At 40.5% G+C, this 13536-nt stretch overlaps 1 protein-coding gene across 1 annotated transcript in view; it reads left to right on the top strand.

Moving 5' to 3' along the window:
- Window positions 1–13536, top strand: part of RFX7 (regulatory factor X7) — a 59480-nt gene that overhangs the window by 25882 nt on the left and 20062 nt on the right. The window contains exons 2-4 of the mRNA XM_067305309.1: window positions 2134–2167; window positions 9702–9784; window positions 10567–10689. Coding sequence (XP_067161410.1) covers window positions 2134–2167; window positions 9702–9784; window positions 10567–10689 — 240 coding nt within the window. The remainder of the gene's footprint in view (window positions 1–2133; window positions 2168–9701; window positions 9785–10566; window positions 10690–13536) is intronic.

The raw sequence follows: 13536 nt of genomic DNA, 5'->3' as shown, positions 1-13536 counted from the left end.
CTCAGACTGATTTTTGGAGATAAAAGGAGAGCTCTAGGGGTCTCCTGCCCAGTTGCCTCCTGAAAAGAAAGACTTGCCTCTTTCTTTTTGCAAGAAGAAAATATAAATGCAAGCAGGCATGCTTATGGGCAGTGTGACACAGTCTAGTAGGGCTGTCAGTCATGCTGGCCGAAGCATATTCTCCTGAAAAATTTAACGCGTGATGTTGTGTGCAAGCCTGTGGAATACAGGCTGTGTTCGGCCTGAGTTTGGTCTGTTCATCTCCCTGCATCCCCTTACCTTCCACGCTCCTTTTCTGCATTAAGCTAGCATGTGAAGCCTATAGCAAGGTTTAGGTACCAAAATGGGCATGTGCGCCTGAGCCCTGTTGCCCACTGTCATGAGCAGCACTTTGTAAGAGAGGCTGTGGATTTGTAGCAGCCCAGGGGTCATGAGACCTGATAGGGACACAAGACAGGGGAACAGGGTGCATTCCTGGGTGAAGAAGGTGCTTGTGCCCAGAACAGTCGGATGTTTCGGTTGACTTTTGTCAACATGCCTTGGTCAGCTTTGAGTCTGGAGCAGTGATCTCCCTTAACAGCAGCAGCAGGTTTCTATGCTTGGTGTCATTTGATTTTTGTAGTAAGACAGTGAGATGACATTTGGGTGCTCTTTTCCTTCTTCAGATACTACATTAGACCTAGGCCCCTTCCCCGGGCTAAGAAAAGCTTCCATTTTACTGTCTTTAACACTCTCTTCTCACAAATCCCAGATGCTCTGCTTTATCCCTTCCTTGTCATCCTTGAGCATCTACCCAACTGACTGTCTTCTCCTAGTGCAAAATCAAATGCTGGTGTATCTGCTTCAGTAGATGTCTGCTCTTCTTACCTGTTGAAGTTTTGATTAAATTCTGTTGTTATAGCTATACGCAGTTCTTGTATGGGAATGGGCACTTCCACGTCAGTAATAGCAGCTCTGGCAGAACAGAATTTAGACCTGGTTTCAAAATGAGGTACTGTAGCAGACTGGACAGCCTAGCTCCTGCCTCTGAGCATCTGGTGCAACAGTAGATGTTGTTTCAGTGGGTCTGCTTTCTGTTTCCCCCCTACCACCCCTCCCCCCTGATACTAGAGACTTTTGTTTTCTTTATTTCTTGCTTGTGATTTAACATTTCCATCAGATACCTTACTTGATCTGTCTTGGTGACGTAGCGATGCCTGCATAAAAGTAAAATAATTGATAGTGATGGGCTTTGTTCTGTGTTAACAGTAGGCTGACTTGTATTTTATTCCAGTAGGAAAAGATTGCTCCCTAAACTCAGAAACTAGTTGTTTTAGTGCTTGTTCAGAAGGTGTCCAGCATTACAGACTATTGTTTTTTGCACATTAAAGCTCCTGCTGCTCTTCACAGCAATGGTAAATACCTTCAGATGATGCAGAGTCAGACCAAGCATGTGAAACACAGTCTTAAGAAACACAGAAGTTGCTTATGGGTGTGTTTATGTGAAGTATAAGAAGTTCCATACCATTTGCGCTCCTTGGCACATTTACTGAGGTCATTTATGGCATACTTTAATTTGAGTCTCCACCCAGTCTCTTTTTAATAAACCAACTGGGAGGTGGTGAGATGAAAGTGGAAAACTAAGTTTTCAGTGGAATACCAACTGTGCCTGCTTTGTACTAACTCTTTGGAAAACTAGAAACAAATGCCTTGAGGTGGTGGGATTTTTTGAAGCAGGGTTTTTTTTCTTTGTGCTCAGAGATGAACAGGTAAAATGCATCTGCATTGTGGAAGAGCATACAATCATCTGAACCCAGTGCTGCGAAGTAGTGACATCCCTCCCGACAGTTTGGCTACTTGGGTAGTAGCTCTCAATTGCAATGATACTTAATTAAAACATATACACAGTTTCTTATATAAACTGCTTTTATATAAAAGAGCAAAAAGGCAAGTATTATGACAAACAGTTACATTTGGAGTGACTTTCTACAAAAAAGTAGCAGGATGAGTATTCTTCCATAGATTAGCAGGATATTTCACAGCAAGAGATTAAGCCTCTAGTATAGCTATAGCAATTCTAAAATGTAATATTTTTGTCATTACTGTTTAGATTAATTCAAGATTTCTATTCTCTCTTTCTTCCCTCACATCTAGCAAAACTGTACAATCTAAAGTGGACTGCATTTTGGTAAGTACAACTCCAGAACGCTTTTTAATATTTGATAAAATTGTAAGGCCAAAATAGATGGCTCTGGAGACTGACAGCTATTATGAAGCCTTTTCTTGGTAATACTTTAATGTACTATGCTAAATGTGATCAAAAGTAGTTCCCATTGCCAAAAGAATATATGATGTGGGTTTAGTGTTCATTTTCAGGGGGATTTTGCCCTCTTCACAAATCAGCAGCATGATTACTATGCTGGCCATGGTTTCCACTTGTAGAGCTGTCCATATAGATAAGGCATGGAAAATGTGCCCTACTGCTTTTGTAAGCATGGTTATATTCAATACAGGGTTATGTATTGCACAGATCAGCATCTGCAAGAAGCAAATTGTGCCCTCAGGTTCCATTGCTCTTTTGGCTCTTTGTTTTGTTATAACAGTGATTATTGCCCTTGACTACTTGTTGCTGCTTCCTTAAAGCAGTTGATTAATGGCCAATATTACCTTTTAGGGAAGGAACTGTATTGAACTGCGTGTTTTTACAAAACCTGGCATGCTAATGTCCTGGTCCATGAAAATCTTGCAGGTGCCATAATTGTCAGATTTTTGTTTTGTTTCTTTAAATCCTGCCAACCTCAAAAGTTGCACACCATTTGAGGTATTTTCCCAGAAATGAGCAATACTACAGGTGCTGTTCAGTTATGCTTCTTAGGACAGAGAGATGTGCCATTTTTGAAGAAGAAAAGCCCTTTAAATGTATAAGCATCTCCTTCCTTTGTGCATTTGAAATAACAGGATCTAGACTGTCAGAAAATATTATTTCTGGGAAACAAATACCTAGGACTAACTCAGAAAGTGGTTTTGCCTGCTTCTTTAATAGTGAGCAAGCTCTAAGTTTCTTTAAATCAGAGTCTGAGTTCATAAATCTTAAGACTAGAAGGAACTACTTACTCTGACTTTCTGTCTTTGGCATTTCATCCAGAAGTACCAGCAGGTAAGATAAAATGATGACACAGACAACCATCTGGATACTATCAAATAGAATCTATCCAGCTGAGCAGAGCAGGAATACCTTAAAGTCAAGTTGTCAAAGGCTAATTCAGATGGCACGGAATTCTTTCCTTACAGTGTTGTCTTAATTTATTGTGTCCAGAAGTTTAAAGCTAACTGTATTGTTGTATTGCAAACAAACTTTGGACCCAGTTTTACCTATGCTTAAAAGAATTCTTGGCTGCATCTGACTAAACAAATGATGCAAAATGTCCTTTTTTGTTCCCCTCTTTATTTTTCAGTGGCATCTGTGGACACAAAGTAGGTGAATATAAGATCTTAAATTTGTCTTCAGTGGCAAAAGGGCAAATTGCACTTGCAAAACTACTTAACGCCAGCTTTTTCTGCAGTACAAAATGGGAAGTGGGGGAGGAATTCTTTTGTAGCATCAGAGAAGGAGTAAATAAGTAGCAGACTAATCTGCTTCTTGGAAATCATTTTTAAGATGAGAGTACAGTAGGACTATTCTTGTATTAAAATCTGCAGACTTGTGGGCCTAGACCACTGAAGCTGGGAGTAGGTGGCAGTTTGTCTAAGCCAGTATTTCCATTCACTCGTATAGGTCACTTGTGGTCCTCCATCAGATGGGCAGGCCGTTTTTCTGAATAGCGCCCTTGCACCCGAAGCAGGCTCCGTAGCCTGACTGTGAACAGAGCAGCAGTTTGATGGTCCGATTTTCTGTTTCTGATGCTTCCTTGCCTGTCCTGCTGATGAGTTCAGAGAAGTCCCATCAGCAATGGCAAGGCCACTCTAGCGTAGTAGAGGTTAGATCTAGTGCTGTTCAGATAGTTTAAAAGGCAAAATCCAAGGTCAGAATAGTTTCAGGAGGTAAATATGAAAGCAAGGTAAACATTCCAGAGAGAAACATTCTGCTAAGATGGTTTCTGCGGTTTCCATGGTTTTTTTAAAGCTGTGAGCTGCAGCACAGAGTCTAAAAGTGTTTAAAACTAAAAGGCCATGAATAAATTGTTCTAAATTGCTTGTGAGGAGCTTCCTTTCAGGCCTTTTTGTCCTGCAGAAGGTGAATGAGCAGGCTCCTCTCTGGTTGATATGATACGTATGGGTTTGTCGGAGTGCTCCTGTGATTGGGGTATTCAGACATCATCAGTACCCAACTGCCTGCAGAGAGTCTGAGTCCAAGTTTATGGCCAGATCCATACATTTCCTTTAAGTGCGTGTTCTTACACGTTGAGTTCAGATAGAAACCTCGTCAGAGTCTTTGAATCAGTCTCATGAAGCCTGCAGGGGCAATATCTGTGTTTCTTTTACCCTGAAAAGGAGGTCTGGGAGCAGCTTTCAGTTATATTGGAAGGGTGCTGATGATACCTTAAACTATTTAAACTTCATCAGTTTGCCAGCAACCTTAAAATAAAAAACACCAATGGAGGAAAAACTCAAACTGCACTTACTGTTGTTTGTGTTTGGCAGCACGAGCCCCAGCCGCAGTGCGCAGAGTAGCACACATACACGCAGAGACGATGCTCTTTAGCGTAGAGGCTGCCTAGTTTACAACAGGGTAACAACAAAGAAAAGGGAAGAGACAAAGCTAATGGCAGTGGTCTTTGCTGTGGGGGCAGCTAACAGCAGAGGACTATAGAAAACAGCTAGTAGTAAGGGTACTAAGACTGCAATTTTTATTTGTACAGGAGACCAGAGTTACCTGCCTTAAGTTTTGTGCTGCACCGTTTGCATTCTGACATATTGTCAGGTTCTGGAAGAGCATAAGAAAATCATTGTGTGCTGTGCAATCCAGAAAAGATAATTAGCAAGAACTGTGGTGTAAACAGCCATTAAAAATTCATTATAACATCTTTTTAACTGTAGTAAACGTGTCTAGAAGTAGATCCTCTTATGACTTTGCTTGTTATGTTTGTTGCCACATACTAATTGAACTCTTGAACCTGATTTAAAAAATGGTGTGATCCATATAATCACTTAGCAAGAAGGTGAAGGCTTCTTTCCTTAATCTGCTAAAAAGAGGTCAGTGCTGGTGAGAGATTGCTGGATAGATGGCAGTAATGACCAAAGCCACTGATTGTTGGAACAGTTATAGTGTAGGCAGCACAAATACATGGTCTGCTGCTGCTGAAGCAATATGCCCGAGTCCTGCTGCAGACAAGGTGGTTAGCTTGTCGCTGCTTTTTGGCCCTACAGAAAACAAGCAGAAGCTCTATGAAGCTTTGGCAGCTGTACTTGGATGCTTTGTCAGTACAAAGCTGCCATGTATTTTTAGGGCTTGTTTGGAATATTTAGCACCTGAAGTATGTTTCTGTTGCTTCTGTTCAGATATAGCATACCAGATGTGTTTATGAGCAGCTCTCTTTTAAAAATAATAGCTTCTGTTTGAAGTATTAGCAATCTTATAGCTATTTTCCAACTTGATCATATTCCCAACAAATCACCTGACCTTGAGCAAATTATTTAACCTTTACTTCTTGCTTCCCTTATTCAAAGTGGGGAGATTATTTGCTTGTCTACTTTGCTATTCTTAGTCTGATTGTTCAATAATAGATGTTTGTTCTGCTGAAATATGACAAGATTTAGAACCAGTCTGCCACTAGGTGCAAGTTACATTGCCATCACAATAGCCTTTTTTACTTTCCAGGCCTGAGAGTTTAGTTATAGTTGTATATAAATACCTAAAAATGTAGATCTGAATATGAAGATCAGTCCATTTTCTCTGAAATAGTAGTATTGCAAAAAGCTTGCAGCAGTGCCCCGGCCATTGACTCCTCTTCACCAAAATTCTAAGACAGAAATAACTTGTAGTTCTACCTTCATTATGGAAATGTAAAATCATTCAAATTTAATGCTGTTCATCGCTGTGTTAATTAAAGAAGCTCTAACTCTGCTCACCATTCCTTGTATTAGTAGTAGTATCCTTCCTCATCTTATTTTACAATTGGCCTGACTGAATATTTTCTTCTTTAAAACAACCCAGAAAAAGCACAATCCCTGGAGATTTCCCTGGTAATTCATTTTGACAACTTTAGGGTGAAACTTCCCTAACAGTTGAGAGCTGCCAGCAGATCAGCAGAGTGTTCTGTGATACTGGAGACTCAAGTTCAAATCTAGGTTCTCCAGTTCAAAGCAGGAACATGAATAAACTCATGTTTCCTACATCACAAATGAATTCCTTAACCACATTCTGGGTTGAGCTGGTGTTTGTCTCCGTGTGCTGTGAAAAGTTTCAGTGTCTGGTTATTGTCACTCAGAATGGAACCAGATGTCAAAAACTGCTATTAAAAAAAAAAAAAACGAAAAAATTATTTTGGCCATCCTGTTTTTCAAACCTGTTTATTTGCCCAAACAAAATGCCAATTAGAATGAAAAAGAAAGTTACTTTTGTTCCTGAGAGCCTTGTTCTGTATCTTTCTTAGGCAGCAAAAGGACAGATTCGTTTGGATCAGATCTGTGCAGTTGCTGTTTTACAAAGATAAATGGATCTCTGGTTTAATTTGTTTGCTATATGTTTTGTGTGTTTCTTTTGTGGAATCATGACTATTGAAACAAACAAACAAAAATCTCAGTAAAGACACCTGCTTCTTGATATGACACTTGAAAGTCTTTGCTGATCTGTGAGTTCAGGTTTCTAACTCTTTGTCCTTAGTTTTTCTGTGTCAAAGTATAAGATAGATAACTAAGATATTTAGAATAATGGACATATTTTTTGTGTTAACTGAAGGAAAGTTGTGAAATAAGTATGAACACTGCCTGCTCCACATCTTCACCGAATCTTCATTTGATGTAATTCCAGTTAGAGATTATAGGAGATGAACATAATGTGTGAAGACCTAAAATAGCAGAGGTGGTGCTTTGTGAGGGCTTTACACCTTGGTCCTGCAACCAGTTTAGCACTCTTATATAGCTTTCTAATGCAGCCTCAAGAAGCATGGTTTATAAATAACCTTTGGAGAATTAGACACCCTTTATTTAACTTGACAGAGAGACTCAAGCCTTTAAGGTCAGGAAACTTGAAGCAAAATTTTTGCTTAGGTCCTTTTAAGTAGTGGAAGAGGATTCCCCAGACATTTTACATTCTCTGTGGGTTTTAAAAACTATTGTAGCATAAGCTTTGAAGGGTTACACAAAGGGGAATGTTCTTCCAAGAAGATGCCTGCCTCGCAGTCTTCTCTTGATGGTGTGACTCTTTTCCCTGCTGTTCCACATAATACACAATTTTGATTTTCACCAAACATGATATTGACTATTTTCTTAGGAGAAAAAAGAAACTTTATATTTTGTGGTTTTTTTACTCGTTTATGTACACATCCAGCTTACCACAAAGGAAAACTCAGGATGAATGAATCTTTTAATTATTATTTTTTTCCTCTTTTTCTTTTTCCCTTGGTCAGAGATTCCTAGTCAGTAGGCCAGGTGAAATGATCCTCTGCTTTACCAATGCTTTTATGACTGCATTAAGAAATTCAAAGTTTTGATACTTTGAGCAGTCTCAATAATATAGTTGTTATTGAGTTTGCTGGAGACTTGGCACTGAGAACTGGTAGGTGTCAGCTGAGGTTAAAAAGAAATTATACTTACCAAGGTTGTGAACTAAATTTCGAGAGTTTTAGAAACATTTGGAGAAAATAGTCTACACAAAACATAGTAGTTCTGTTTCCTGAATCTACTTGTGCTGATTGCCAGGTTCCATCTCTTTGGTGCAGCTCCTTCGTTTTTAAGGTGGTTAAGTCTAAATAGATTCAGGCTCATCTAATAAGCTTAGGTTTATCTAATTATCACCCAGGTAGGATTACCTTCATGAACGGCCTCTGAATCCCGGCTGCATATTAATGTTCCTCTCTCCTGAAAGATCCTGCCTCCAGGGCTCCCCCCAAAATGCTGAAGGAGTTGTCCAAAATGTGCTGCCGGTGGCAAGGGGTAGAAAAGAGTGGGTTTTCGATGAAAACAGTGAGACAAAGTTATTACCCAGCTTTCTCAGCGGAAGACGTGAAAAATTCATAATCCTTAGCTGTCTGAACATCAAGGATGCAGTTTTGCTGACGAGTGAGTTGCTGGGTAGCTTCCACTGTCGAGAACGGTTTCTCTAATGTAATCCCAGTCACGTTTCTTCTCTTGACATAGGTTGTTTCTCAAACGAGGGGCTTCACCAGGGTGGCCTGCATAGCCGTGCCTCTGCCACTCGGGCAAGGCCTCCTGCCCCCAGCCCCTTCTTTCTGCCAGAGCTGCAGCTCCGGGAGAGCTAATGGGTTTAATATTTCCTAAACTCTTAATATTTCCTTAAAAACCTCACCCTTTATGTTGTACGGTAACACATTAGATTTGAAAGAGAGGCTATCTTCTAAGTCCTTTTGTGGATTAACACGTACCACATGAGGTTATCTTCTTACCTGAACCGTGTCCTGGGGCATGCTTCTCTGGCATTTGCCATTTAAACCTTTCCTTGAAGCAAAGGCGACATAATAAATGCAAATTTTCTTGCTGTTGTTATATTTCCTTTAAATTCTTTCATTGAAGAATTTGTTGCTGTTTTCAGTAGTTTCAATAGGGTTTGTTAAAGGGAAGACCAAAGGCTGTGATTTGTGCAGAGAGAATTTTGCAAAATGCACCCATTAAGAAATTGCTCTTTGGCTGTTTGGTGGTTTAAGCACCATTGCTGTGTAAGCTGCTGCAAAAGCCGCACAGAAATCGGTGTCAACAAATTTCAGGAGTTTGTCAGAGAAAGAAAACAAATGTTGTGGTTTGCTGCAGCTTATAGAAGCAACAAACCTAGCGTATGTTACCTGGCTGCTGCTGGAAATGTTTCTGTTGGCTCTGAGAACGTCTGTCACATTGCTGGTGGCCCACTTCTGTGAAGCTGTTTCTTCGTCATGTTAGACAGCTGGGACTAGAAAGCTCCTGCGTTCTCCACGCTCCCTTACCAGGCAGCGCTTTCCTGGTGGCGCGGGTGGCTTAGGGAACCCCCATGTTCAAGGCAGCCGCCAGCAGAGAGGAGGTGGGAGCTCGCCTCTGTCTTCTCCTCTCGTTAGTTATGAGCCACTGATGGGCGATGGGTCTTGACCTGGCTGGAGCTTGGGAAAGACTCTGCCCAGCCTTTGTCGGGTGGGGACCCCTGGCTTGAAATGCAGTTCAGGTTTTTAGTTTCTTCACTCAATTCTGTTCACTGCTGAAGGAAACTGTCAGGTCTCACTGGCCATTAGCCCTGCCGCCTTCTTTTCCCTTTAGAAAAGGCTACATTGGTTCTGCAGTATCTTCCTGAAGGAGTATCCCTTTGCTCCTTGCTGCATGGAGGCCAACCAATAAGGCTCAAGTACGTTACCACAACTGATTTTCCTAGTGTGCATAGAGGAAATCAAGGTTCTGCTCCCAGAACGCTCACAATTGCATTCTTTCACATCAGTAACTACTGCCGTTATCTGGAATATGCTGTTGTGTGACAGGTTCTGACTCTCAAACTCAACTCTTATTGTTTGGTTCCCCACCCCCTGCTTTTTCTCCCCCCTCCCTTTTTTTTTTTTTTTTTTAAACAAAACATTTTTGTTATCTAGCAAGAAGTTGAGAAGTTTACAGACCTAGAGAAACTCTACCTCTACCTTCAGCTGCCTTCGGGTCCCAACAATGGAGACAAAAGGTACGTGTGTGACTTGTGTGTGCGTAAAGGAAAGCAGCTAATTCTGAAAACTTTAACTTCCTTGGGACTTATCTGTTCAGAATGCATTTACATGCTGTGTTTGATAGAAACAGTCTTTAATAAATGTTAAGGACTTTTTTTTTCCTGTAAGTTTTTTTTTTTTTTTTAACTTTGAAATCTTTAGTGCGTGGGTAGTTTGTAAACATAAATCTCCTACCACATAAGGCTCATCAAAGAAAGTGTTTTGCAGTCTAAGCATGATTGTTCCTTCCCTTCTTATGTAGGAAGTGATAATGCAGCAACGCAAATGTGATGGTAGGGGAAAGAAAGAATTCATAGTATTTCTGGTAATATTTGTTTGGTTAAAGTAAGATCTAGAAAACCAACCTGGAGATCGCAACATCCCCAAATAGCACAGGATAATTATAGGCAGACAGGCGCCTACTGGAAGTACTCTGAGCTCTGCTGAGAAAGTTGGATGTTTCCAAAGACTGAGCAGGCTGAAGCTCAGGTGGTCGGTAAGAGACAATAAATGTAAGAGGGGAAATAGCTGAACTCTCACCCGTCAAAGACCCAGAGTATGGAGTCACTTTGCTAAACTGTAGGTGAGAGAGGAAGATGACAACTGCCCACTTGTGAAGGAAGAGCTAAATGTGTGAGGTGCTGGCTCTCTTTCTCTCTGGTATCTCTCCATCTGTGTAGGTGGTCCATTTTTAAGTTTTGTAACCAAGGAGGAGCTATAGAGTGAAGTCTTTTATCAGAACTGTTTCTTCTTTCACTAGTGATCAGATCTCCATGTCATCTAGCCGTGCGCAGCAAATGCATGCATTTTCTTGGATACGGAATACCTTGGAAGAACACCCTGAGACATCCCTTCCCAAACAGGAGGTTTATGATGAATACAAGTGAGTGCTCCTAAACTGAATCCATATATGCGGCTATAGCAAGTTCTGTGACACAAGCTCTACAGATACTCCGTTGATGTACATGTACAAGTGCATATAGAAGAATTAGGCCTTAGGTACTAATGTAACTAAGAATATGCTAGCTACAGCAAGGCAAATCCTGTTCATTATTTCTGCCATTGAGGGTAGGACTGTACTGTTTAAAATGTGCATTGCATACACTGAAATAAATGTATAAGTATTTCTTAAAAGGAAATATCAGTATTAATATTGCTTTTTTGTGAACAAACAGTGGCATTGGTTAAAAAGCATCAATTATTCTCTTACAATAAATTTTTCGTCTGGCTTTATGTACATATATACACATACACGTGTGTGTGTGTGTGTGTGTGACTGCCTTACCAGGATGAAGGGTTGAATTTCCAATTTCCTCCTGGAAGTGGAGCTATTCAAAACCTAAGATCAAGCCCATCATACCTTTCTCTCTGGAATAATGCATAACTACTGGACCTTCCTGTGGCAACCCTGATTTCTCTAAAGGCACAGTATATCTGAATGTGTATGGCACCAGTAACCAATCCACTGCAAGTCTGTGCTGTCAAGTCTCAAAGCTACCACGCAGCAAGGAAAGCGATTAGAACCGAGGAAGAGGGAGTATCTGACAGAGGTTGGATTTGAATTCATTTACAGTATGTTCCCCACAGGAGGAGGGGAAAAAAAAAAAAAAGCCCAGTTGCCTGAAGATAAATAAGAATAACAGATCTGTGATCTAGTATGAGTATTTCCATAATCTGAACAATTACAGTAATTTGCAGGGAGCCGAGTCCCTTCACCTCCTAAGTGCCTACAGAAATCAGCCCTTAGTAATTGTTATTGCTGGGTTTCCTTATGCGAATACTTCATTTTAATTAACTCTCTCTGGTAGAGTTTTTTTACTCTGGCTGAGCTGAAACATGATGGCATTAGCTTGCCTGGGGTTGATAAACATGCACGTACCTATTTCTGAAATCTCACCATCAACTCGAGCGGTGACGCAGCCTGGAAACACAGCCAATAGCACAGATGTGCTGGGCTGGCCAATCCCCGCACAGACAGCTACTCACGCAGACACAGCAACAGCGGCAGCAGCTGCTGGGCGGGAGAGGAGTGGAAGCGTTATTCTTAAATATATTTCTTATTAAATAATTTATGGCCTGCTTCAGCAACAAATCTGCTTGGCTTCCATGCTGTGCCAAGCTGCAGATGCCCGGAAAAAATCATCATCTACAGATTGTGTAGTGTGAAATTTGGATGGTTTTTCTATGTAGCTGCATCAAGTATTTGTGTATTGTATTTTTTCCTAACAAAATGAGGGTGGTAAGCAAATTTTCAGGAAAATATCAAATGTTTGGAATCTGTTCTCTTTGAAAGCATCTGTTCTGTTTTTAAAACACTCAGTTTCTCTGAATATTTTCATGAGTTATTCTTGCACACCAACGGAAGAATAGGCTTGGAGTGGGAGGTGGGGAGCAGGCATATAAATAGATATGGGAGTGAGTTTTGATAAATCATTTTCTTTACCTAGGGGGTTTAAGATATATCAAAACTCACTTCTGTCTCATTTATGTTACCATTTTCTCTCCTCTGCTTGCAAAGATAGATGTTGCTTGAGCTCACAGTAAGCAATTTTATGCATTCTACACACAAATCAGTGTTTCAGAAGCGTGCTGCATTGTGCTAGCATCTCAATTCCTGCTGTAAACTTGGGTCAAAATAAATCTTACAAAACTGCTGGGCTTCTGCATCACCTTTGATGTGATTTTTCTATCTTACTGAAATGAGACAGACAGGTACTCACACTCTACACGAATCCAGCATTGGCAAGTGTTAATAGCATTGCCAGCTCCTTTGCATTTCTGTAGGCTCTTGTCTCTGAACTAATTTAACACAGTGATTCTTCCTTTCTGTATTCTTTCTGCTTTCTTATTCTTCTAATTGTAAGCCCACGTCTCTAGGTAAAAGTGAATAGATTTATCTTGCTTTTAAAGGGGTAAAATAAATGAAAAATGCATCGGAGGATAAGGTACTAGTGCTTAAGAAGGTTGAGACCTCGCAGCTGAATTTCAGATGGGAGGTAGATGAGAGATACTTCACCTCTCTTGTTGGCATTGTCGTGATACTGTTTACACTGACAGCGTAAGTTGTGCCATAAGAAGATTTTTTTTCTATAGGGGACACGTTTCTTCTGTCAGCTTTGGGACTTATGGGAGAATACAGATTAGAAAATATTATAGGGACTCATGGGGAGCTGCTTAACATGTAATACAGAATGCAGAGAGTAGATGCTTCTGCCCATCAAATTCTTCCACTGTTTTCCTACAAATCAGTTTTACTGAGGCACCTTCTCCCTATTAGTAAAAATCCTTTCACAGGAATCCAGGTGTAGGTCTAGTTAAATCTAGAGACTTAGGATTTAGAGTCTGAGTGCAGTCCTGCAGTATTTATGCAGACAAAACCCCCATTTGCCCACAAAATGATTTGTTGAGCCTTCAGTAAACAGTTGTGTCCTCTTTCTTGCTGCTACTACAGTGATCCAAGGAAATGAGTCGTATCATTCATATTTATTTGGTGCCCAAAGATTCACTTGATACACTTAAGTACAAATTAGGAGGTCTTTGAGTCAGCCCATATCTCTTTCTTCTAGTCTGTAAATTGTTAATTTTTGCTTTACTGGCTGCTGGGCCTGCTACTTGATGTATAGGTTGCATGCACTAAATGTTAAGGATGTTAACCAATAAGTTAGAGGAACATTCAGAAGCTAGAACAGAAGAAGGCAGTAGATCTAGGAATACTATGTATGTTAAACAA

This window comes from Apteryx mantelli, chromosome 15, assembly GCF_036417845.1.
Source record: "Apteryx mantelli isolate bAptMan1 chromosome 15, bAptMan1.hap1, whole genome shotgun sequence".
Lineage (NCBI taxonomy): Eukaryota > Metazoa > Chordata > Aves > Apterygiformes > Apterygidae > Apteryx > Apteryx mantelli.
Note: the sequence above shows the minus strand (reverse complement) of the source record. Positions and strands in the feature narration are given on the sequence as shown.